This window comes from Atractosteus spatula, chromosome 4, assembly GCF_055471065.1.
Source record: "Atractosteus spatula isolate fAtrSpa1 chromosome 4, fAtrSpa1.hap1, whole genome shotgun sequence".
NCBI lineage: Eukaryota > Metazoa > Chordata > Actinopteri > Semionotiformes > Lepisosteidae > Atractosteus > Atractosteus spatula.
Genome location: NC_142709.1, coordinates 45,948,160 through 45,975,168, shown reverse-complemented (window position 1 = coordinate 45,975,168; position 27,009 = coordinate 45,948,160). Strand labels below are relative to the sequence as shown.

The window sequence follows — 27,009 nt, the reverse complement described above, 5'->3', positions numbered from 1 at the left end:
CGAGAGAGAGAGAGAGTTTTTTGACCTCTGTCAAAAAACCCCAAATCACTCGGGGCAGAGACTCTGGGGGGATCATTGTGCAGTACAGAGCGGAGCTCAGTCTCTCCAAACAAGTAGTAAAGAGAGAAGAGTCAACAATTGATTTAAGGACGATCTGTCAAAGTGCAACGAAATACAATATTGTTGTTGTTATTGTTGTTTTTATCCTGTAAAGCGTTTTGAGAAGCCACCTTTAAAGGCGCTATATAAAAGCACTGATTCTTATGGAATGTGTTTTCTTTCTTCTTTTTTTCAGCATGGAATAAACCTATTACTTGATTCTTATGGATGCCCGGTTCCGCCTGGGATTCAAAAAAATTTTTTTTTTTAATCACGTATCTATGGAAATAGCAGTATAACCTTGTTCATGCACAAACAGTGGCATGTTACATTATTAATTTGGGTGTCTCCTCTTGCCAGAAAGCTCTATATTGCATTTTGAGTGCGGTTTTTGACTTTTTTTAAATTGCAACCCATAAATAAAGCTGATACTGTTTAGACTTTTAATTATTTTAAACTGTATTACAGCAGCACAATGCACAATGCAACGTAAATTGCAAAAATGAACTTGGAATCTGTCCAAGCCCTACTTTGTCAGGCATTTTTTTTTCTTTATTAGACATAAAAACTCCCTTGCTTTTAACAGAGCATTTCATAATTTCTAACTACGAAAATTATTAAACTGCAACATTATTCTTCATTCAACCAGAGCTCAAAATATCACAAGGATCCTCAAGAGCACAGCAAAGACTGTATTAAAAGAATCGCGTATCTAAAGAAATTAATAAGATATAATAATATTCGTGTACTGCGACAGGGCTGTGTAGGGCTGTTTCACCTCTCTCTTCATGTGACTCTATTCAAAAGCCATTTAGCAAAGAGGGAATGAGAAGAGTGGCAAACTAGTATACTTTAGATCTTTTTTTCTGAACCGGGGAAAATCTGATCATGTTTCTCTATAACAATAATAAAAAAACATTATTTTACATATCACCTTTAAAAGTGGCATCTCAAAGCAATACAGTAGATGTAAAAACAGTTAAAAGGACCACAGATTACAAAGTAAATATCCAGACAAACGCAAACGCGTTTTTAATAAAATGCTTTAAATCATTCAGCAGAGAGTGAGAGAGACATCCAGCAGAGAGAGACACACACACCGGTTTTCATTGACAAAAAGTATTTGTTTTTTTTACATTCCTCTTGTCTAACAGGAATGTTTTGTTTGTGGACAGACTGTTAGACTAGAGGAAAAGAGCGCCTCCTTCTTCGAAGCATTTCGTTGATCCGATCACGAATTATTTTCCAGTCGCATGAAGTAAGTGTTGAGAATCTCCGATACACCATGCTACTAATGGTTTCCCGGAGATTGCAAGGCAAGGCACTTTTGCCTCTGGACCCATCGAAATTTACAGATGTGATCAACCCCCAGTAAATTTCAAAAGTCACAAGATTTCGAAACACGAGGGCAGCGTAGCGGTCGGCTCTTGCTTTCCCATCTATACCGATGCACTGCAAGTACAACCCCCCCTCCTTCTCTTGAGTGATGGGTAACAGTTGGATATCTGGGAGAATTATTCGTCCCACTGGCGTCTGTGAATTCCGCTCTGTAAACGGTGCTTCCTGAGGGGAGATAGACGGCGGGGACAGCATCAACCAATTCCTGCGCGGTGGTGAGCGGAGAGGCCGGGATGGAGTGTCCTGAGGCGGTGTGTGCTCTGCGGGGGGCAGAGCTTCCGCCAGGCATTGCAACCTGCGTGGCAGGGAGAGGCACTTATCGGGAGACAGCTGCTCAACTGTTTGACTGCCGGAACATACTGTCTCCTTCTTCTGCATTTTCAGGAGTGTCTCTAGCCTCCCAATCCTCCCCAGTAATGCGTCGTACTGCTCCCGCTGCTGCCGAAAAGTCTCCATACAGGTGCTGCTTCTACAGGTTGGCACCCTGGCCAGTGGCCGAGAGCAGAGACCCACGGCTTGTGGCAAAATAACATAATTCATGTAAGAAATAAAGTCACACAGTAGTATTCATCAGTTGCGGAACAGACGTCAAAATAAACTTTTCTTTTTATCCGTCTCACCGCTTTCTTTTTTACTGTCCTGGTGGTAGATTTTGAAGATCGTTTCTCCCGTGCGGTGTTTTCCTGAAGAAAAGGCTGAGAAGAAATATTTATAATTGAATGTATAATTCAAAACGGCAATAATACCTTGTGATATGCGCTATAATCGCGTATTTCAGATGAAGCCTGCTGTATTTGCTTACCCTTCGCTCTTTGGAAGCTGGGGTGGCAGAAGCACCCCGTCTCTTCCCATAAAAGGTCTTGGTCTCCATACTGTACTGTAGTCACTGTAGTGCAGGCTCGCAGTTTGTTTTGTGATGGGAGCTCACCCAATCCCTTGGTGTATTTATGCTATATTCTCATGTACGGCTAGAATGTGTTCATTGTCTTCCAATGAAAGGCAGGTTCCTTTTGCTGAAGTCGGGAGACATTAGAGGCTTGCCACACCCGGACTGTGAAACCAACGCATTAGCACGTCAAAGCCCATTGAGGAGCCGGGTGCAATAATTGTTTTTTCCTTGATTTACTGATCTGCATTAATTACAGAAACTGAGTACCTGCTCTTTGCAGACGACCTGGTCCTCCTGTCGCCCACAGAACAGAGGCTGCGGCAGAACCTGGCACTACTGGAGCAGCACTGTCAGACCTGGGTGCTGACAGTCAATCTGGACAAGACCAGAGTTATGGTTTTCCAGAAAAAAAGCCAGACCTCAGGGAAACAGGTACAAATTCACACTAAACAACAACACATTAACACCTAACAACGGGTGCAGGGCCGAATTAGGCCAGTACCCACTATTGTTTAACATACAGAAAAGAATATTAAAGTATTGGCTTTAATATTAGCCGTACAGAACATTAAAGTGCCCCTTTCCATTCAGCAGGTGTCTGAGCCGCTGTGTCCTATCTTCTGACAGTCGCTGTTGTGAATGTCTGTAGAGTGTATCTTATTTTTAGTACTATATTTTTATATTACATTCCCTATTAATCAAACTCTAAGAGTATGTATCGGCTTGTCCCCCCCTCCCGCCCCTCTCTGTGTACAGTAGAGCCTCCTGTCCTGGAGGTGGAGCCCCTACAGCTGTGTCTGGAGAGAATCCAGGGTATCAGCTTCAACCACACGGCTGTGCAGCTTGTTCCCCCCTCCTGCCCCTCTCTGTGTACAGTAGAGCCTCCTGTCCAGCCAGCACAGGAGGCTCTACTGTACACAGAGAGGGGCGGGAGGGGGGAACAAGCTGTCCAGCCGTGTGGAATGCTACAGAACCCTAAACAGACAATACACACTAGCCGAATATTTGACCGAGATATCCAGACACAGCTGAATGAGCTCCACCAGCCAGGACAGGCAAATAAGATACACTCCACAGACATTCAAAACAGTGACATAAGTTAAAAAAACACTTGAATTACTTATTCAGTCTCTTGAAATAAAATTTTTTTTCAAGCAATGCAACTAACGTCGGGCAATGTGTTTTTTTAATCCAACATTGACAGCCACATCTTAAATCTTGTCAGTCAGCTCTTTTTTCTCTATTTGAATTGTGGCGATTCAAACAACTTGGGATAACAAGTGGTCTCAAAGTCACCGAGCTCACAGAGCTTCAACAACAGATGACAATTTCCTTAGTCCTTCCTTAGTCTTCCTGAAATTGTCAGATTATGAGTGAATAAAAGCATTTTATTAAAAACACGTTTGCGTTTGTTTGGGAGCTATATTATGTATTTTTCATATGTAAGATATAATGATGTGTTCCTGCTTACACATCGCACGACTTTAAAAGCTAGAAAAACAGGTTTCGATTCACATTATCTGGCAAGCCTTGTTTTGTCTAAGGACAGTACATACAAGGGTTAATTGCACAATGGACCGCACAAAGAAATTTAAGATAGTCTTCTTTAGGTGTGAGGGCAGGAGTGGATCGCAGCAGGCATAATCAGCAAATTAGGAAAACAAAGAACAGGACAGGTGAGACGTGTATCCAGAGAGCGAGTGATCAGAAAAAGGAACAGCTGTTACACCCAGGTTTTCGACGCAATTGTTTTAACTTGCTAATGCATCAGACACATTTCCTGGCGTATTGTGTTTTAAATAAAATAGGAGTGTCTTTTCCTGGTATTAGCTCATCGGTATGGTGTAAGTTTTATCTGTACCATACTATACAGTATATAGGTACAGACCTCAAGCTGCACCACTGTATCGCTTTGGTAAGGAGACAGACTATGGCCAAAATCACGAAGACTCTCTTACACCAAATAATGAAGATGAAAAGAAACGGGAAGTCAGATCTAAATCCGATAGAGATGGTTTGGCATTCGCTGAAAGACTATGTTCGGAAAACTGCTAAGCCCATCACAAAGCAGGAACTGATCGATGCGATCTATAAATTCAGGGAGGAAGAACTGACCGAACAAAATTGTAACAATTTTATTAACAGGCTGTTTCGTGTTCTTCCTAGGATTGTTAACCGGGGCGGGGGACATTCGGGAATGTGAGTGTGAGAAAGACAGTCTCACGTTTGTGGACAGTCTGTCCACAAACAAAAAATTCCTGTTAGACAAGAGGAATGTAAAAAAAAACAATTACTTTTTGTCAATGAAAACCGGTGTGTGTGTGTCTCTCTGCTGGATGTCTCTCTCTCTCTCTCTACTGAATGAATAAAAGCATTTTATTAAAAATGCGTTTGCGTTTGTCTGGGTATTTACTTTGTAATCTGTGGTCCTTTTAACATCTACTGTATTGCTTTGAGATGCCACTTTTAAAGGTGATATGTAAAATAAAGTTTTTTATTATTGTTATAGAGAAACATGATCAGATTTTCCCTGGTTCAGAAAAAAAGATCTAAAGTATACTAGTTTGTTACTCTTCTCATTCCCTCTTTGCTAAATGGCTTTTCATACTAATCTGATCAATCTAACTGCCTGTTTCCTGTGCTTTCTCTATCCTTTAAAATAAACTATTATTCCACAATGCAGAGTATTACATAGCCAGTATCACAGGCCAGTTCACAGGTTTGCATGCATAATTTAATTTTGAAAGCCACTGAGACATCAGGTACTACTGTTGTATTTATGAAAAAGAAACAAAACAAAAAGCATACTAATAACTGTGCCATCCTACTCCTTAGTTAATACAATTGATTATTTATAAACAGTTAACATTGTTAGCAAAATATTTTGAATTATATTTTACCCTGTTTTTTCTTTGGTTTTGTATTTAACTTATTATATGATAGTCAGATTTAATGTATATTTGAACAATGAAAATATATTTTTACAACATGCGGGGGAAAGTGCAACAACTTATTACAGTGCTAAATTCAATATTATTGATTACTAACAGTTTAATTAGATGTATTTAAAACAGTGAACTAAGTGTAACATAACATTCAGAAATACAATCGAGAATAGTTTTGTGGTGTTTGTATAGATGAAATGTTCCTAAAACGTATAACGTAACAAAATTAAAGATGATTAAAATCTGTAATCTTTCCACTTGTATGTCATTGGAAAATACAAGAAGTTTCTGCTTTGTCTAAGGATGGTATCAAAAAGTAATCTAAGTGGTGAGAAAGCTGTGCTTAATGATAATTAAGGGACTTAAAAGTAAAAAGAGATGCTTCATATTGCTTGACTAATTTTAAAAACTAAGTTATAAATGCAGACACTCTCTCAGTGCCGCGCCGGGTCTAAATATCTAAATATACATTCGCCCCCGGCAGAGGCCGAAGAGGGCCCGGCTGGGGTGCGCGGGGAAGAGCAGGACAGGAGTGAAAGTGGTCAGGGCGGGGTTTAGGAAGGCCACTGACCAGTGCGGCTGTCCCACAGTGAAGCGGGCATACAGTCTGGGGAGGTATCCGTTTTCCTTGTAAATAGTTCCCTGTTTCTGCACCCCTGGGTCTTACTCTCTCTCTCTTTTCTCTCTCTCGGGCGCGCGGGCGGTGTGTTGGCTCGCGCTGCTGGCGGGCGGGGACGCGGGAGAGCCGGGCTAGCAGGTGGTGACGGAGAAGAAAAATAAAGGCTTTCACTTCCTTTAACTCCGCAAGTCTGAGTTCTTGTGTCCGTCCTATCCAAACCCGAAAGTATTACAATATGTATCTGTATAGCAGGTGGTGTACAGCTTTTAAGTATAGATTACACTTTTCTAAAACGTATTTAAAAAATAAAAACGATTACAATCTAATCTTTCCACGTTTGATCCCAAAATCCCAAGAAAAATAAATCTAAATGGGGAGAAAGCTATGCTGAAAGTTTATTAAGATACTTAGAAGACAAAGATAACAATTTATGTTGCATTTGTCTGATTGTGAATCAAAAAATACATTTAATTAAACACGCGTTTGCGATTAAAATCAAAATGCGATTTAAATCAATATAAATGTTTATATTGTAACGCATACTGTACAGCCTCCATTTCTCTATAAAAATTTAAAAGATCGTGTGCGCAGCCTAAGAGGGGGGTCTACTGTCAGTGACAGCTGACAATCCTCCATACACCCATGTGAAAAATTAATAATGCCAATGTAAACGTCATATTTACAATTTGTTGATAATAGAAATGTTAAGTTCTCTAAAGCTTTGTGATAGTTGACCCAGGCAGCAAAAGATCAGCTGCACTGGTAAGATGCGACACCGAAGATATGATTAATAACCTTTTAAATCTGAAGGGAGATCTAAAGGGATCCCCCCCCCACACACACACAATAGAAGCAGGAAGCAGAAGCAGGGACCATTGTCAGAAGAGAAGAAGGTGACTATTCATTGTTATCAAAAATGACTTAAATTCGATCATGTTGTGACATTTAGAAATATAAAAGTCAATTAATTGTCCATAATATTGCTATTCTATTTTTTCAAAGAAATGTTTGTTAAAAGAAAAGTCGCAGCGCCAGCTGGATTTGAACGCACAACCTGTAGGTTTAGTAATCAGGCACGTAGACCAGTGGGCTACTAGGGAAGTCACATGAAGAGAGAGGCGAAAGAGCCCTACACAGCCCTGTCGCAGTACACGAATATAATCATATCGTTATTAATTTCTTTAGATACGCGATTCCATATTATATTAGCAGAAAAGCTTAAAACTACCACTTTTTTACACGCTATTTCACATGTTAGTTAAAGACTTCGATGCTTAAAATGTTTAGGGAGAAATGGAATACTGGTGTGTATTTTTTCTTTAAAGTACCGATTCCTGGAATCTGACTGGCTGACACCCTTCTGAAGTGATTCCATAATATCTGGTATACGGAAAAGAAAGCATTGATAAAAAAGCCTGGATTCTCATGTATCTGATACAACTATCTTTTAATACACTCTTTGCTGTGCTCTTGAGGATCCTTGTGATATTTTGAGCTCTGGTTGAATGATAAGTGTCGCAGTTTAAATAATTTTCTTAGTTAGAAATTATGAAACGCTCTGTTAAAAGCAAGGGAGTTTTTATGTCCGTTGCAGTAAAAGAAAATGCCTGACAAAGTAGGGCTTGGACAGATTCCAAGTGCTTGTACAAATGTGCTAAAGAAATTAGCAAAAAAAGTCATTCCTTTATCGTATTGGCTAGCTAATGTCCTGTCCTCGTTAGTTAGATCAACGAAATGCTGTGGTGTTTGTCAAAGAAAAAACTAAAAGTATTTTCGTTTAAAATGACGGTTAGAAAGAATGTGGACCAGCGTAATACTTTGAGTTTACAGCTTGTCCAAAGTCATTCATTATTAATACTATTAGTAATATCTTCGGTAAAGGCTTTGATGCATAAATATTTCTGATAAAGGTAGGTTGTGTACTTTTGTCCATATGAGCAATCTTGCTTTCATAAAATATACCTACTTTTTAATGACTGATGATTAACATGCTGTAATACACAGTTTAAATTTAAAAGCTCAAATGCTGTCCATGAGAGGTTAAGCTTTATTGGCTCCTCCTGGCGGTTTTACAAGGTGATTCCGGATACTTTTCGGCATGACGTCAAATGACGCGATATACCGTGTGATACTGCGTTTTGATGCAACACGCCCACCGTGTATACCGCGAAATACCCCACCCATTTTGAATGACTGCGTCTGTACTTTGTTAACGCACTGTTTTCTATGAATCTGCACGTACTGTAGCACAGCAGTTATATTCTTGAAATATATTTTCTTAAAGCTGTAATATATTTTTTGCATAGCTCTCTACATTTTAAGAATCAATTTACTTATTAGATTTCCATTTCACGTTGCTACCCCATGACAATTACCACCGCCAACAAAAACGATTTTCTACACCCAACATTCAGTGGCTTATGTACATCGAACAACACAGAGCCCATTAAAATCCAACACGCGTTAACCACGGCCGGTGAATTCAAGATTGGACCATATTTTCTGGATGGTTATGCTGTAATTGACGGAGTGCAGACAGCCTTTGAGTTCAACGGTTGCTTTTTTCACGGTTGTAGCGTTTGTTATTGTGAAAACGATTTTAATCCACTGACAAACACTACTTTTGGTTGGTTGTATAGAAAGACGATGGTGAAAATTAATTTTCTCAAAATTAGAGGTTGTAACGTGCGTGTTTTGTGGGAGCACGAGTTCAGAGACATGCTTGTTGAAAAAGAAGACTTGGGTAAATTTCTAACAGCGGCGCAGTTACCAGAGCCTCTACAACCGCGCGATTCACTTTTTGGGGGGAGAACAAATGCTATTTGTTTGCATTACACAGCGCAGCCCGGTGAAAAAATTCATTACTATGATTTCACCAGTCCGTATCCGTTTGTGAACAAAACTAAAAAATACCCACTGGGGCACCCCCGAATAATTTATAACAACTTTGGAGATTTAAAATGGTATTTCGGTTTAGCCAAGGTGAAAGTTTACCCACCCAGACGTTTGTACTTTCCAGTTCTTCCAACCAAACTTGACAAAAAACTGTTTTTCACACTGTGTCGTACGTGTGCTGAAACAAAACAGACCACTCCCTGCGAGCACAGTGATGAAGATCGCGCCTTGACTGGTGTCTGGTGCACCCCTGAATTACAGACGGCCTTAGATCTGGGGTAAAATTTACGAAATTTGGCATTTCGAAAAGGCCTCACACGATCTTTTTTCCAACTACATCAAACTGCATCTGAAGGGGAAACAGGAAGCTTCGGGGTTTCCAGAGTGGTGTACAGATGTCGCGAAACAACAAAGATATATCAGGGAATATTATGAAAAAGAGGGTGTCCGGCTGGACCCCGGCAACATTAAAAAGAATCCGGCCAAAAGACAGCTTTCAAAAATTGCCTTGAACAGTTTGTGGGGCAAGTATGGGCAAAGAGACAATTTACCACAGACCACCATTGTGAGAAACCCCGATGAATTGTTCAGGTACTTATTTACGCCATATCATCAGGTGTCAGCCTGCGAGTTTATCGATGAAAACACAGCCTGTTTTACGTGGAAACACACTAAACACCACTATACAGGCCATTCAAACACTAACATTTTCATCGCTAGCTTTACAACCGCCTATGCCCGCTTAGAGTTATACAACCTGCTAAATGCTTTGCAAGGCCGCTGTCTGTACCACGACACAGATTCCGTTATCTTTGTGAGACGGGAGGGTGAGTGGAATCCGGGGCTGGGTGACTACTTGGGTGAGCTGACCAGCGAAATCGATGCTGGACAACACATCACCGAGTTTGTGTCAACAGGACCCAAGTCGTACGGGTACAAGCTGTCTGGTGGGAAAGCCTGTTTAAAGGTGAAAGGCATTACGCTCAATGTGAACAATTGTGAAAAAGTTAACTTTGAGAGTCTGCGGGACTTGGTTTTTGACTTTGGCGTTAACCCTTATGCAGAGTGCTGGGAATTTAAACACATTTCTATTCAACAGCCGATGATAGTGCGTGTTAAAAAGGATTGGCGCATTGAGACCCGGACCTTAAAGAAAACCCAGAAGGTGGTGTACGACAAGCGGGTGCTGCAAGAAAATTTGACATCGTTGCCCTACGGATATTAACACGATGGATGTCAGGTTAAAACACCCTTTTTCATGCATTTTGTCCGGACCCTCGAATTGCGGTAAAAGTTATTTTATAAAACAACTCTTGGAGAATGGTGATACCGTTATGACTCGTAAATCCGAAAACATAGTCTGGTGTTACAGCTGCTGGCAACCTCTATACGCTGAGTTGCTTGTGAAATTTCCATACATTCAGTTTATAGAAGGACTACCGACGTCGTTTTCCGACGACCAGGTACTGCCACCGGGTAGAGTAAATTTGATTATAGTTGATGATTTGATGGAGTCTGCGTGTGAAAATAATGAGATAGAAAAAGCTTTTACCAAATACGTACACCACCGAAATCTCAGCATCATGTATATCGTCCAAAATGTGTTTTGTCAAGGCCGGAAAAGTAGAACCATAGCGTTAAATACAAAGTACATGGTGCTGTTTAAAAACCCTAGAGATAAACTACAGATTACAACCCTGTCCCGGCAGATGTACCCCGGTAAAGCCAATTTTTTTTTGGAAGTGTTCGATGACGCTACTAAAAAACCTTTCGGTTACTTGTTGGTGGATTTAAATGCCGACACCCCAGATGACTATCGCTTGCGAACAGGTCTTTTCCCCCCAGATGTACCCACGGCTTATGTATTTAAAAAATCTAAAAGTTGGTGATCTTGCAACCACAGACTCGGTCGAAAAAACACGTTCGGGGCGTCGTCATGTCTTCACGCGTTCGGAGAAACCTGACTCTCTTACATTTTCTGGTAAAAGCCGCCCCCAATCAGCGGAAAGCTATTCTCTGCGGGGCTACAAATGATCTTGTACAGGCCATAGCTGAAATCGCGTTGAATACCTTGAAAGGGAACATACCGTTATCTGCTAAGCAGTTTGGGACCCTGAAGAGAAAGCATAAGCTTATAAAGACTTTGAGTCGAAAGGGTCTTTCTCTTAAAAGAAAGAGACTCTTGGTGAACCAGTCCGGCGGTTTTATCGGGACCCTGTTGAGTATTGCAGTACCATTGATTATGGGGTTTCTACAACGTCAATAATGGAGCACGCTGAAAAAATGTACCTGGTACCTCAGAAACAGCTCGATCGACTCCGAGAGCGGTCTGGCCTCGAAAGTGATGTAAGAAAAATAACAACCCGCTGATTGAATGATGAAATGAGAGACATTCTTCAGAACTCACATCTGGCCGATTATGAAAAAGTGAAATTGCACAGTCAGGTGTTACAATGGTATTTGACATTAGTACGCCAGGAGACTTCCGAAAAGGGGACTTTAACCGTTGTACTACCGGAAAATGCACCCGCCGAGCTATCACGCATGTTAGCACAACCGCCGTCATCGAGTGACGCTGACTTTGGGTATATTTTGGACAGCGTGTTTCAGCGGTTCCGGAGAAATGCCGATATATTGTTAAAGACCATGGCCCGCAATGAACCATTAACAGCCTGGAATGAAAAAGGGGAATTTGTGTACAAGGGGGCACCCGTTGAGGGCTCTCACATGATTGATCTCAGGGCTCTCACACAGCAGCAAACAGTTGCGGTCGGTAAGAAGCCAAAAGGTTGGGATGTGTTCATGGAGGCTATGGCAGAAATCAACGTGCCGGGCACCTTGCTAGCCAACGCTGGTAACCGAGAGCTACTTGAAAAACTCAAGGCTACCCCGCTGGGGTGTGCAGCATCGGTCAAAACTTTAAAACAACCAGTAGAGTTGTTCCGGCACTGTTTCCGGCGCCAGAAAGATGGCAACGGTTTACAGAAAGCTCTCTCGTTGTGTGTCTGTTTTAATGTTTATTTATACGTTAATACTCTTCTTTTGTGTTGGACGCTCAATGTCTGTCATTACTTATGATAGACAAACGCTTTTAAACCTGAGGACAGACTCCTTAATGTCATCAAACAACTTTTTTCACGTACCGGACCCCACCTGCTGGATCGGACAAAGATGCGGCGAACAACAACAACAGGTGGGCAGACGCCGGGGGAGGCGAGGCAGCGTACTAGCGCGACTACGAAGGCGTCCGCACAGACCACCGCTGCCGTCTATTTTGTTAGCTAATGTTCAGTCACTGGACAATAAGATAGATGAGCTACATTGTCGGATCAACGCGGAAAGGGACCTGAGGAACTGCTGTGTTTATGCCTTCACTGAAACCTGGCTGAATGCATGCGTCCCGGACACCGCCATCCAGCCAAAGGATGGACCGTGATGAACGGTTCCACCGTTTACCGCATGGACAGAAACCACCAAGCAACCGGCAAACACAAAGGAGGAGGCGTCTGCTTCCTGGTCAACAGCAAGTGGTGCACCGACGTGAAGGTAATCTCTAAATCCTGCTCGCCGAATCTAGAACGCCTGACCATAAAATGTCGACCCTTTTATTTGCCGAGGGAGTTTTCCGCCACTATTACCACAACCGTTTACATTCAACCTCAAGCCTGCGTGGAAGCAGCACATAGCGAACTCCACGACATTATCAACAAGCACGAAAACTCCCACCCAGAAGCCGTCTCAATTGTAGTTGGCGACTTCAACCACTGCAATCTGAGGAAAGTACTGCAAAAATACATTCAGCATGTCACAGTACCGACAAGAGGAGGCAATATTTTGGATCACTGCTACACAACAATAAAAGGAGCATACAAAGCGCTTCCCAAACCGAGTTTCGGTAAGTCGGACCACATCGCTCTCCTGTTGCTTCCCGAGTACAAACAGAAGCTGAAGACCTCCCCCATTGCGAACAGGTCAGTGCGTTGTTGGTCTGAGGAGGCGGAAAGCAAGTTAATAGACTGCTTTGATAGTACAGACTGGAACGCATTCAGAGCTCCCGACACAGATTTAAATGAGTATAAGGATGCGGTCACCAGCTATATTAAATACTGCACCGACATTTGTGTACCAGAAATGAAAATTAGGTCATTTCCCAATCAGAAACCGTGGTTCAACAAAGACATTCACAATAAAATAAAAGATAGATCCATCACGTTCAAATCGGGGGACAAAGAGCTGTACAAGAAATCACGGTATGCATTAGAGGAAGCCATAAAACGCGCCAAACGGAGCTACAGAGTGCGGCTTGAAACGCAGTGCGCTGACACCCGGAGGCTGTGGCAGGGATTACAGTCAATCACAGGCTACAAGGGCTGCAGCCAGGAGATTGACACGAACAACGCATCCCTGCCTGACGAGCTGAACCACTTCTATGCCCGCTTTGATGCTCTGAACACGGGCAATGCTGAGAAGACCTCAAGTGTGCAGGGAGAGTTTGTTCTGAAACTCTCAGAGCAGGACGTGCAGAAGACTCTGAGCAGGGTGAAAATCCGTAAGGCTGCAGGGCCTGATGGGATACCACCTCGAGTCCTAAGGACATGTGCAGCCCAGCTGACCACAGTGCTTACGGACATCTTTAACTCCTCCCTGTCACAGTCCATGGTCCCCACCTGCTTTAAAAAAAAACACTATTGTTCCACTCCCCAAAAAGGCAAAAGTGACATCCCTGACTGATTACCGCCCAGTAGCATTAACATCTGTGGTGATGAAATGCCTGGAGAATCTGGTGTTGTCACACATCAACTCCTCCATCACAGAGTCCCTGGACCCCTTGCAGTTCGCCTACCAGAACAACAGATCAGTGGATGATGCTGTCTCCCTGGCTCTGCATACAGCCTTGGAACACCTGGACACTAAGAACTCGTATGTGAGAATGCTGTTTGTGGACTACAGTTCAGCATTCAATTCCATCATACCCAGTCAACTGGTGACAAAGCTCAGGGGATTAGGTCTGTGCAACTCTGTCTGCAACTGGCTGCTGGACTTTCTTATCGAGAGACCACAGGTGGTGCGGATAGGCAATATAACAGCAACACCACTCACCCTGAGCACTGGAACCCCACAAGGCTGCTGTCTGAGTCCAAGGTTGTACTCCCTATTTACTCACGACTGCACAGCAAGACACAGCAACAACCGCATCATTAAGTTTGCCGATGACACCACTATAATAGGACTGATCAGTGATGATGATGAGTCCACTTACATGGATGAAGTTGTACAGCTGCTTAGGTGGTGTCATAGCAATAACCTGGACTTGAACATAAAGAAAACGAAAGAGCTAATAGTGGACTTTCGGAGACACAGGCCATACACTCACAGCCCACTCAGTATTGATGGAATGGAAGTGGAAACAGTCACCAGCTTTAGGTTTTTGGGAATTCACATCTCTAAAGATCTAACCTGGACTGTGAACACTGACTCTATCATGAAGAAGGCTCAGCAGCGCCTTTATTTCTTGAGGTGCCTCAAGCGATAGGGGATTCCAATACATGTGTTGGTGAACTTCTACCGCTGCACCATCGAGAGCGTCCTCACCATGGGATCACCGTGTGGTATGGCAACACCTCTTCACGAGAAAGAAAGGCACTGCAGAGAATGGTCAACATGGCCCAGAAGATCATCGGCTGCAGTCTCACCGAGATTAAACAGCTCTATGAGGACCGCTGCCGTGGTAGAATTCTGGCCATCACAGAGGACAGTCACCACCCCGGGCATGAGCTCTTCACCCCACTGCCCTCAGGCAAAAGATATAAGAGCATATGGACAATTACCACTAGATTCTTCAATAGCTTCTATCCACAAGCAGTGAGACTGGCGAACACATTTAGCCATCCCCCTCAGACCACACCTACACCATCACCATCTACCTCTTTATGATTTCTTATGTATTGCACATCTCCAGTCATTGTTTACACGTCTGTATTGTTTACATTCAAACTGTCTACATGTTTACTTGCACATTGTCTATTGTTTGTTTGTACATTGTCTTGATGCACTGTTTGCACTTTGTCTTGTTTTTTACACTTGTTTTACAATCGAGAGACTTTCTGTAAGTAAGAATTCCATTGTACCAGTACCGGTTACATATGGCAATAAAGTTCAAGTTCAAGTTCAAGTTAGAGTTGTCGACGCCCGACCTTGTCTCTAAGATAACCGCTGAAGGGAGACGATCATTAATACCTAGACCCGCATGGTTGTCTTTGTAACATTTTTTCTGTGGGTATGTGTGTTTGTGATAAATGACTTGAAATGTATATTAAAAAGCGTGAGCAATATAGTTTAAAATGTTTGTAATAAAATGGCTTGGATGTAACATGTATTAAAAAAAGCTTGAGCGCTATAACCGCGACTGTATATTAAAAATAATGTATTGATTTTAATTCATATTTTGTGTTCTTTTTTAAATAATAACCACATAGACAATGAAATGGTTCGATTTAATTTTTATTTTAGACGGTCGATTAACATTTATGACATGATTTAAATTGTCGTAAACACCCGCATAATTGAACATTCGTATTTTCAAATGGCTTAAAAGGGTACAGGGGTCTCCGTCTCACACGGCGTTGGTTTTTCAGAAACATTTCCACCATGCGGTCATTCTGGATTGCATTCGTAGAATAAAGTTTTAAAATGTTTCTAAAAGATAAGCCTTTACATCTATGGTATAGAAAAAAGACGCAATGTAGTCCGCAGGTCACCGCAAAAGAATCTTGCAATTGTCTGTTGTTGTAAAATATGGAATTAGCATTTCTGTTTAAGAAATCAATAATGTTCTTGGGAAAGAAAAGGCTTCGGGTGAAAATCCGTAGGAGTCGAAAAATTCTTCTCCCTCGTCATAGGGTAAGTAAATAGCAAGCCAGTGTTCACCGGGGCGGTCGTGTGGGTGAGTATTAACTATTAAACTCAGAGGGCACCGCGCCAGTCTCTCGCGCGGTAGGGCATCACTGGGGAACACGCCTAGAAAACTGTCTCGGGTGTAGCGGTCTCGGGTTAGAATGTCTTCCAGCTGTTTGGTGTTCATCTTTATGTGCAGGTTGTGTGGTCTCCCGTGCTTTTTAGCTGAAGTCGTAAATGACTTGACGTCTCATATCCAGCTCTATCACGTTGTCGAACAGCGTGTACACAACCATGTTAACTGTAGTGGGTAGCGGTTGCGCGAAGCGTATTTCAGCTCTCAGATTACCCGTTTTGATAAGTGAATAATGCCCTGTGCACTCATCAATCTGGGATCAGGTGTGTCCACAGAGCAGCAGTCCCAGTGTCCAGCTGGGCTCTCTGTCTAACCTGTGAATGTTACACCAGGGGCGGTGAGATTGAAAGCGAACAATGTGTAACCGCGCGCGTACTCCTCGCGGTCCACCAGAAGTGGTTTGTCTTTCAGATGCTTCCCGGATGTTTCCACCAGATTTAAATATTCACGGACGCAATGGCCATTCCGGAAGTCTGGTTGAAGCGGTTTAGTGGGGATTTGTTCACCATTAGCATAGAGAGCCAGAACGTTAACGTTGTAGCGTTTAAAATTGAAGGGGTTTTGTGTAAAACTGCCGCTGAATGCCGCGTTATCCACAAACCCCAAAATGACCAAATGACCTTTGGGTAACTGTCTGAGAAAGAGGTTTTCTTGGTTACACACACGGCTCCCTGCAGGCAGACTGAAGACTTTCATCTGTACGCGGTCTATGGGGTATTTAGTGTTGGGCATCAGGAGTGCTTCTGCGTGTCCCAGTCTGACCCCTGGTGACACAATGACTCTTTTCACAAACAAAGATGCAGAGAGTACACTCAGTTTGTGTTCTCCGACGTTGTTCATTAAGCAGAAAGCATCTCTGTTGCGCGTGAGTTTTATTTTCAGGTCTATGCCATTCAGTAGTAGTTTGTCCTGAACCCCTGATTGGGTCCATCCAAAATTGTGGACTCGTGTTGCCCGGCTGTGTCTTTGTAAAAGAGCCCTGTAAAATACTGCGTCTTCAGCGTCTCTTCACTGTAGTTCAGGACAGACTCTATAAAGGCTCTGTAAGGATAACAGTTGTTGCTCTGGCTGATCAATCGGTCTCCTACGGTGATGTCAACCTGGCTGAAGATGGCAGCGATGGGGTAATTCACCAGACTCACACGGGCTGCCGCATCAATGTCCCGACCGTCTGCTTCCGTTATTTTACAGGTCAAATAGAGCAGCGTGTTGTTTAAATCTAAATAATCTTCTCCTTTACCTGCGACGTAGAACTCCAGAGGTGCGTTTTCCATTAGGGCCGTGAGTGGTGGAACTTCTATGTAGAAGCTTTTCTCGATGCTTGTTTGGGTAGGCGTTAATTGAAATATGTCCAGCTCCGACTTGGCGCATTCTGCAGACTCGCCGTGAACAAAAGCCATATTTAAAATATGTCTCGTTTCGTATCTCGTTGATTGCAGTATGTCACGCCCCTCTTCTTGGTCAACCTGAAGCTTTTATGAGTTGACTGTCTGCGCTTAGCCTTTCTTTTATCAGGTTTCGGAGGCCCCCGACGGTGAGATGATGACATCTGTCTTTTTCTCTTGACACCCCTGCGGATGTATGCTAGACCCGAACCTTCCTGCTGATGTGCAGCCACCTTAGACATGACCGCGCTTGTAACGTTGCTAACCACGTCTTTGGCGATGTTTTTAGCCGCCAATGCCATGTGCGGCTTAGCTATTTCAAACCCTTGTTTCAGAAAAGGCACGGCTTTTCTAAATAGCGCTCTGAAAATACCCCCGATACCCACGCCGTACTGAACCGGTAGCCCTGAAAATCCTGGTAATCCATAACCAGCCTGTTGTTTGTAGTAGTGCGTATACAAAGAAGGATCCCCGTAGCTCTTGATGACCGTCATCCTTTCAGATGTTTGTCGCTTTCACAGGTCTGAAATGCAGCTTGACGATGACCTTTCCAAATGCAAATGACACATGCTTGTTTTGATCCGTCTTTATTTCAATAGTGATGTTGTTAAAATGATCGATGCACACTGGCATGTAATGGGGTTTGTCGTACAATACTGTGACGAATTCACCATCCACGCCTCTGAAGGGCACACAACGCAAAAGCGGTGCGTAGACGTCGCCTATTAACTGGTGTTCTATGATATCGGTGTATATATACATGGTGTTAAATCCGCCAGTCATATCGACGGGGTGCGGTGATTTTACACTTCCGACACCCGATTTGAAACCCAACATCCTCACCAGGCGGTTATGCACCTGTATAACAAACCGTTTATCACTAACAATCCTTACCGACCGGCTAATGGGGTTGTATTTAAGACTTACAACCGTTAACTTGGATTTTTCCGCAGCCCGTTTCATTTCATGCAAGAGCTGCTCGATGTTGCTGTAGTACCCTCTCGGTAAGGTACATGTCCATATAGTCTTGAGCTCATCGCTGACGAACAGAAAAACTTCGTCTTCATCAAACGTGTTTAGCGTGTGCGGATAGTGCAGCTCGACCAGCACCACTTCCCAGCTCCCATCCAGGTCAATCGCCTTTGCCAGATGATCTGTGAAAGATGCGTTGGTGTTCTTTGGAAACATCTTTGAGGATGAATTACTGGCCAGCGTAACATAGAAGCCATTGGGGTTCATTTTTCACCACCTCTATATGTCTTGGACCTCGGAAGCCTTTATCCAACTATTGAATTTATCGCTCCAGCTGCGCCACTTTACCAAAAGCTGTTTGTTTTTGCCACGACCCCTGGCTGCTAAAATCTTTTGGATGCGGTAGACGTTCTCAACAGCGGGGTTTATCTTCTGTAGCTCTTCTGCATAGAAGGAGCCCTTAATGTCATCGCCTGCGTAGTCCTGCAGTTTGTAATAGGGTCTCAGAGCCGAGGTCCGCTCTTTGACAATGAAAATTTCATCTGTGAAGGTCTGTTCATATCCCTTCTCAAACACTCCCTTTATTTTGGACACTCGCACGCGATCACCCACATTAAATGAAAACTTTGACGGTTTTCTCTTAAACTGTTCATCATAGACAGTTCTCCACACCTCAAGGGAGTTGTCGGGCGTAACAGAAGCCGGGGTTCGTTTAATAGTCGTGTGGTAACTATGGTTATAAGCGTAAATAAGATCTGATAGGACGTCGATATATCGAAAGGTGTTTTTGTGTGTCAGGTACCTCCACATTTTTGTTTTAATAGTTCTGTTAAACCTCTTGACCACACTAGCCTTCACATCGCTGGCCGTAACAAAATGTTCAATATTCTCACGTTTGAGAAAATTTTGGAAGGTCCTGTTAAGAAATTCTTTACCCTCATTTGTTTGTAGCTTTTTAGGAGCACGCCCCTCTTGCAGTATATTTCGGAAGGCGCCTGTCACGGCCCCTCCAGACTTGGTTTTCAGCGGCACGGCCCAAGCGTATTTAGACAGCATGTCTATACACGTTAAGATGTAACAGAAACAGTCGTTGAACTCGCGGTGTTCTCTCATGTCCATCAGGTCGGCTTGCCACTGCCAGTCCATTTCGGACACCAACGTCCTGTTTCTCTTAAAACGTACGCGCGCCGGCTTGTGCAGCGTATAAGCAGCCTGGCCGGACAACCACTCGGCCACCCGGCCGCGGCTGGCGCCGCTCACACCCTGGGATCTCGCGGCCCTCACCAGACTCCACACGCCGCCGTAACTACCCAATTTCCTAGGGTTATAATAGAGCGCACTCAACCCCGCTGCAGACATGGCCCCCTTCCAAACCAATACACGGTTTCACATACGAAAAGCGAGGGATGCGCCGGCTTGGGGCTTTTGGACCCCGCGGCTCCAGACCGACCGGCCGGGGGGAAGGTGGGAGTTCCGATCCTTAACGACACACCTTTGGCTCCTGAGGGGGCAGGACATGCTCCCATAACAACACGCCATTGGCTGGCAAGGGGGCGGGACATCCACCACACTGCTGACTCCCAGTGGCTGGAAAAAGGGGCGTGGTACCTGTCAAAAGTTTGATGAAAAGTGTCGCTTTATACTACTGGTGTGTATTTTTTCTTTAAACTACAAAGACCAGCCATACACAGTATAGTTTACATACAGTAATATGTTTATGTTCCTAAATTAATATCGTTTATGACCTTCAGATGCGTTATGCTCCTCTTCTTTTTATGCTCAGCTACTAAAATTTCCCTTTAGTGGTAAAATTTCATATGAATATTCAATACTAAGCGGATTAAAATGTGCACAGTAAAGTGATTAAATGATTAAATCTTTTCACTAACGACCATGAGTGCCCCTCTCGGTCATTTTAGCCAGCCAATCACTTACCGCGGTGCACTGCAGTGGCTTGTGGGTAGTTGCGTGCGGTACGGGTTTGAATGGCTGCATCTGTATATCAGTCTGCCTGGATACAGGCTGCAGACCTTACTGTGAGGGTTATCAATATACAAGGTATATAATCTCGAAGAGATGCAAACACAAAGAGATACACAACAGAGAATATATTTCAATATATCGTTCGGCTATACCAAATCGCTAATAAGTGTTATTACCCACTGTTACACTAGACTTGGAATTAAATACATCATTCATGAATTAAATTAATAACAACTTGTGTTGAAGTAACAATTAAATTCTCGAGACGCAACGTAGAACATGGGGTTTACTTATCCACTGTAGGGATTCAGATTACCCGGCACGAACACCAAACCAGCTGACAGGCTCTGTTTCAGCCTTTGTTCCAGCGGTTGTCCAATAGGCATTGTCCCGGCGTCCTCTGGCTACCAGCCAACCAGTCGAGGTCAAGCTCGGTGTAGGACAGGCGGAGGAATCTAACTGCGGCGTAGGGCAGTAGTTGCTCCCAGGCGTCTACCAGCAGTCCGGCTGACTAGTAGAAAGTCTCTATGCACAGAGTGTGACCACGGGTCCTCGCAAATCACTCTTTTGCACAGGAAGAAACTGATTAGTTCCCGGTCCAGCACTGCTTCTGAATAAGCTATTCAGGTTGTCGACAAGGGTCCAACTGTAGGCTGCCATTGATCAAGCGGAGCATTCATGTTGATCGTTGCAGAATTCTTGAGTACGTACGGGATCCTCAGCCTCACGCTTAGAACAATGTCCAAGTCCCAGTGCAGACAACAGGGGTTGTCACGTGATTGTCTCTGAGGGTGCGCGAAAATGGCCAAGGAGAGCTCTGACCTGAGCTTGCGCTAACTTTTTGACCAAGACACAGATGTGTGCTGATTGGTTGAGAGTCTGGCGGGCATGGGAGACCCACGTGGTGTTACCATGCCCTGCCAGTCCCTGATTGATTGATCAAGGTGAGAGATGAGTCATTACTCCTGACACTTAGGAATGCAGTCCAGATGTCCTTCTGGCACTTCCTAGACAGATAGGCACCAATGGATGACCATTGATCATGATAGCCAGGCTAAGCTAAGTGCATTCCCATTTGGGAGCTGCTCCTTATCAAAATAAAACACCTTAAATCAGCCTGCATGAATAGCTTCTCTGTGGCTGCACCACAGAAATGAAGAGAGAGATGGGGCCTCATTTAAGAAAGCACAGCAATGCTTAATTCTATCTTATTAACAAGCATTGCCGCTACAGCAGGATTTAAAAATCCATAAACAAGCTAGTTATTAGATAAGTAATATTTCAGTATTAACATTGCAGACCCTGAGATCTGACCTATTGTCCTAAACACCTAAACAAAGTTTTTAATAAGATTTAAATCGTGGTAGTAAAAATGTAATTCCTTAGCTTTGAGTATTTAAATTTTGAATAGGTATATGAAACTGATTAACCAAGTGATTAATTCAAGGCAAATTATAGCATGTTACATTAAAATCGGTATTGTAGCGCTTTTATATTTGCATCTTTGTCTTAACATGCTATGTCTATGTCTTTGTAGAACTCAAGTGAAGATCAGCCACTTTGTATCTAGGCAGATGGTTTCATGTGTACTGTTACTTTGGTTGGTTTAATATGAACTTGTTAATGTCAATAAAATCACACATCGCTTATTTTGAATCCATGTACAGTATAGAGACTGCATTTTATTGTTGATTGATTCCTTACAGCCAATAAAACACTTACACATTTACTGTAACAATATCTAATTGTGCCAGTAAATTCACACAACAGTACAACAATAATGAACACTCAGAGAAAAACAAAAATAGAAGAGGACATGCACAGGGTATACAATATGATGTATTTATATTTTTAGAAAGCTTTTTATGATCCTCATAAAAGACCTCATTACAGTTGGCATTCAAGTAATGCATGTCATTGGATTGAGAGCTGTTTAATGGACAGAAGGCAAAGGTAAGGGGTGAAAATAATGCTCGCACTGTGGTGATGTACAGTAATTAGTGGAATATAGAGCACATATCTCTATTTGGCTGCTCTTCCTAACTTATATCACTTATATAAATTCCAACATAGTTTATAAAGTAAGAAAGATTGCAGATTATATCAAAATAGGAGTAGTAGCAAACATTTTAGAGACAGAAAAGAAAATTAGCAACAGATTTAGATACAATTCAAGACTTGGCAAACTTACATATAATTCTGTTAAACAGTGACTTAACTTTAAAGTACTGAGGATTTAATCAGATTTGACTGCATTAAGCACTTTGAGAAGCCACCATTAAAAGCACTATATAAAATAAAGTTTATTATTATTAATAGCTTTTCAATTCATTTTGTACATTCTACCGATATTCACTCTTTTGCAAAGTCCACAATGGAAGTACAAGCTGACAAGGTCCAGAAGTGCTTAGTGCAAGATTAATGAAAGAGTCATGAAAATACCCAAACATCTAGTGTAAAATTCCAATATTTACTTTATTAAAAATAATATATTAATTAAATATACAGGATTTTTTTTATTAATTTGCCAAAAAAATTAGCTAACAGGTTATTTACTGCCAATAATTAATATCTAAAAAACATAGCATATCATCAAGCAATTATTAAAATACACAGAGCTAAAACACTTCTTACTTTTTCAGTAAACCTAAAGCTATCATTAGGAACTCAGTTCAATGCCTGTAACTGTGCATTGTTGTCCTGTGTTCCTTTTTCAGAGTGTATTACATTAAAATGTCTTTTACTCTATTATGGACTTGGGTAGACAGTGTTCTTTATACGGCGGTGAGCCTGTAGTCTGAAGTATCTGTAAGCTGCTGCCCTGATTTTTTCATTACTTAAGCTGTAAATGATAGGGTTGAGCAAAGGGGTGAGGAAATAGTACACTGCACCAATGAAGATGCGTCCCTCTGGGGGGATACTTTCCACTCTCAACCCAATATACACCACAGCAGCAGATACATAGTACAGGAATACCACTGTCATGTGTGAAGAGCACATTGAGAAGGCCTTTTGACGGCTCTCCACAGTTTTCATTTTTATAACTGACCACACAATTCTGCAGTATGTCCATAGGACATAGAGAAAGGGGATATAGATTACAATCATGGCGACTATCAAGGTATAATTGACTTGACCTGTAACATCACCACAGGCCAATGACATCACAGTGGGGTAATCACAGACAATGTGCAAGACATAATTTGATCCACAGAATGGCAAAGTGCTTGCCAATACTACTGACGAAAGTGGTGCAAGGAAGCCCAGCCCCCAGACTATGGCTGCCATTGTAATACAGACATTGGTGCTCATGATGGTGTTGTAATGCAGTGGTTTCACTACAGCAATATATCTGTCATAAGCCATAGCTGCAACAAGGAACTCTTCAACAGCAGCAAATGAGATAAAAAAATACATCTGTGCAAAACAGCCTGAGAAGGAAATACTGCTGCCATGTCCCAGCAGAACTTCTAATAACTTTGGTATAATGGTTGTCGTCAGACAAATATCTGAGAGGGACAAGTTCCACAGCAGGATGAACATGGGAGAATGGAGCCGGTGGTCCAGGCTTACCAACAGCACGATAAGGAGATTGTCCAGGAATGTGGCCAGGAAGAGGATGAAGAAGACAATGAAGAGTGCATTGTAGTGTTCCTGCAGGCTTGGCACTCCCATAATGATGAACTCAGAGTGCAGGGTGACATTGGAGCTGTTCATGACTCAGAATTCCAGAGACTCTGACAGGAGACAGGGGTGCCTGGGAGTTAATGCATATTTACGTTACTATCGGTTTGATTTCATAGAAGGATATGAAAAAACAAAATATTTACAGAAAATAAACAATTTACAGTTTTAGTATTGCCATGCTGAACATTTTTATTTTTATGAATCATCATTGTGTAAAATACAGTAGTATTATACTGTATAATAAATCTTACCATCCATTTTCTTACAGTGTCACAGGGAAGCCAGAGCCTATCCCTACAAGAAGGCAGAAGGTAGGGCACACATCCACCCACCACAGGGCACACCACAGAAAAAAATCACACGCATATACTCACACCAGGGCCAATTTTCTCAAAAGCTGCTAAACTACCAGTATTTCTTTTGCCAATAAGACCAATATCTTGTTAACATAGGAAAAACATACAAACTCCAAGCAGATACTTACCAATGTCTAAAATTGAATCCAGGGCCATAGTACTGTGAGGTAGCAATGCTAACTACTGTGCCACTGTGCTTGACATTCATTTATATTGAATTAACATCAGGGAAATAAAGTAAATATACGTGGTACGTACTATTCTCTGACATAATGCTAAGTCATTTAAATACAATGTTCCGTTTTTCAAATATATATTTATACATTATCAGCAAAAAGTTAGTATCTGTGCAATAGAAATTAGGCCCCAGAATAAAGTAGCACATTGACCCAAGTCTAGATATACGGATCCCTTCACAATGAGCGAGGGATGCTGCGGTAATTTTCAGTGCACAATCAGCAAGGTACTGCAAGTTTTTTTCAAATATAGTGTAATATTTTGTAATAGAATTATTAGGGGCAACCTTGTTGTGAAAGGCGCTATATAAAAATAATTTGAATTGATATAATATAATATATAATAAGAAATATATTCTTATATAGGTAGTAGTGGTAGCTGAAAATAACATTAGATACACATACAGTATGTACAGTATTCCACCTTTCTCATAAGCATTTTCTACATCAAATTCTTTAACTCTGGTCTTGTTTAAACTTATTTTTTCATGAACACTTGCAAGGTTCAAATTAATTTATTAGCAACAGATGCAACAGATATCTGAACAAACATAAGTTATATAAGTACATATAAAATTATAAAATATTTCTTATTCATAATATCCATTTGGCATTTTTTTGTTTATATTGTTTTATTTCAATACACTTCTGGTTCAATTGGTTTTATTTCTGATAGCATTTCTAACGTCAACAATTTGAATGATTGGTGTCTGTATATAATGTTTATATATCATACATCATATTTATTTGCTGTTTAATGGGAAATTAAAATTTCAATTAAAAAAAATAATACATGACTAAGAAATGCTTTTAGTTTTTAATTAAGCTTGCCTGCCACTTTAACAAATTGTCCCTTTGGACTTTTTCTGTAATAATAAAATATAATAAACAATATGTATACTATACTGACATGTTTTATTAATTATATATACAGTATATCACAGTAGATTCATTACTAAACTAATATTAACAATAATGGTAGCCCTAGCTAATGTAAATAAATAAAAGGAATACATAAAGTTTACAGTTTGTGCATTGGCCAGGAATTAAACTCCAGCCTGAACCGCCAATGCATCTCTTTTGGAAGTATTCAACCTTTTTTGATGAAAGATATCACTGAAGAAAAACTACTAATTTAGCATACTGTACAGATCCAGCCATTCAGAAAGCACTGGGGATAATGCAGTATTTTGTGGGTCAGGTATTATGGTTTACTTAGCTGTGGGACTGTAATATGTTGTAAAACGGCCAGGTGGAACAGTGAAAGCTTAATGTGGCATGTGGAGACTTTTAATAATTTTAAACTGTGTATTACAGCATGTCAAACATTTAACTAATTAAAACTAATTAAATTAAAAAATGCTTCAAAGTCTTTAGCTTGGTAACATACAGCGGGTTATTGTCTCAACATGCTTGTTCTAACATTATAAAGTTTATATACAGTACTTCATAAAAAGTTATAATGTTTTTTTTTCCTTTTCTAAGAATACATAGTAAGGATACCACTTGCTGTTATGTTTTATTGTCCTTATAGTGGTAATGGACAATGGACTGTAGCATGCTGCACCCTGGCGGTTCAAAGCCTGATCAGAGAATTACTTTCGGTTTGTTTCTTACGTAGCCGCATACATAAAAATAGTCTACTATTATAGCTTGTTGTTGGTTCCAGCGTGAGTGTGTGTATCTGGATGAATTGTTATAAGTGATGGTTTCGTGATTACTTATAATAATCCTATATTCTATAATCCTATAATAATAATGATTCCTTCACTGAATTCTTTAAGTTAAACAAAGAAGAAGGTTTATTTTTACAATTGCCACTAACAGGAGAACAGCTCATCAATATGTTGAAACTATACCATAACAGCGAAGACGTGTTACACCTTCAAGTGAGCCAGTGACTGTTGTTTACTATGTGGTGACAATGTTGTGTGGCTCTGTGGGAATTTTTCTGTAAACTGAAGAGTTATAGTTGTGTATCACCTCTTTTTGTATTTTGTAAAAACGTTCCAATTTAAATTCAATATGGAATATTGTATTAATAATATTAATAATGAATAACAATGGAATGGACGAGCTATAAACTGAAGAGTTACAGAGAAGACACGTTGACTCGTGTCTTTTCAGCTTGGAATTTAACCTTTAGAGCGATCCTTTTAGCTATATTTTTTACATAGCCGGATGTGTAAAAATAGATTGGATTAATAAATCGATTAAGAAAAAATATTTCACACATACTTTGAAACCATACGGTATCATACTGTACATACATTATATTTATACAATGTACGATCACATTGCCGTGTTTCAGTATACTGTATCGGTGGATCTAACTTCAAGTGATTTGTGTATGTGGAACAGCGGGAGGCGAGAACTTTTAACTTTACTTCACACCTGGATGTCAAGATCACAGTATGCACAGAAGCTCTTTTGTATAGATTACACTATGAATCCCTGATGCATACTGTAGCGGCAATGCTTGTTAATAAGACATAATTAAGTGTTGCGGTGCTTT

At 41.5% G+C, this 27,009-nt stretch overlaps 1 protein-coding gene across 1 annotated transcript; it reads right to left on the bottom strand.

The window, feature by feature from the left end:
* Positions 1-22,963: 22,963 nt before the first annotated feature.
* On the bottom strand, positions 22,964-23,932 carry LOC148836412 (olfactory receptor 6N2-like). Its single transcript, XM_088914176.1, has one exon. The coding sequence runs from the start codon at positions 23,930-23,932 to the stop codon at positions 22,964-22,966; it is 969 nt and encodes a 322-aa protein (XP_088770302.1).
* Positions 23,933-27,009: the final 3,077 nt, after the last annotated feature.

Coding starts and splice junctions, on each gene's coding strand:
- LOC148836412 (XM_088914176.1), bottom strand. CDS start 23,932: ATGAACAGCTCCAATGTCACCCTGCACTCTGAGTTCATCATTATGGGA.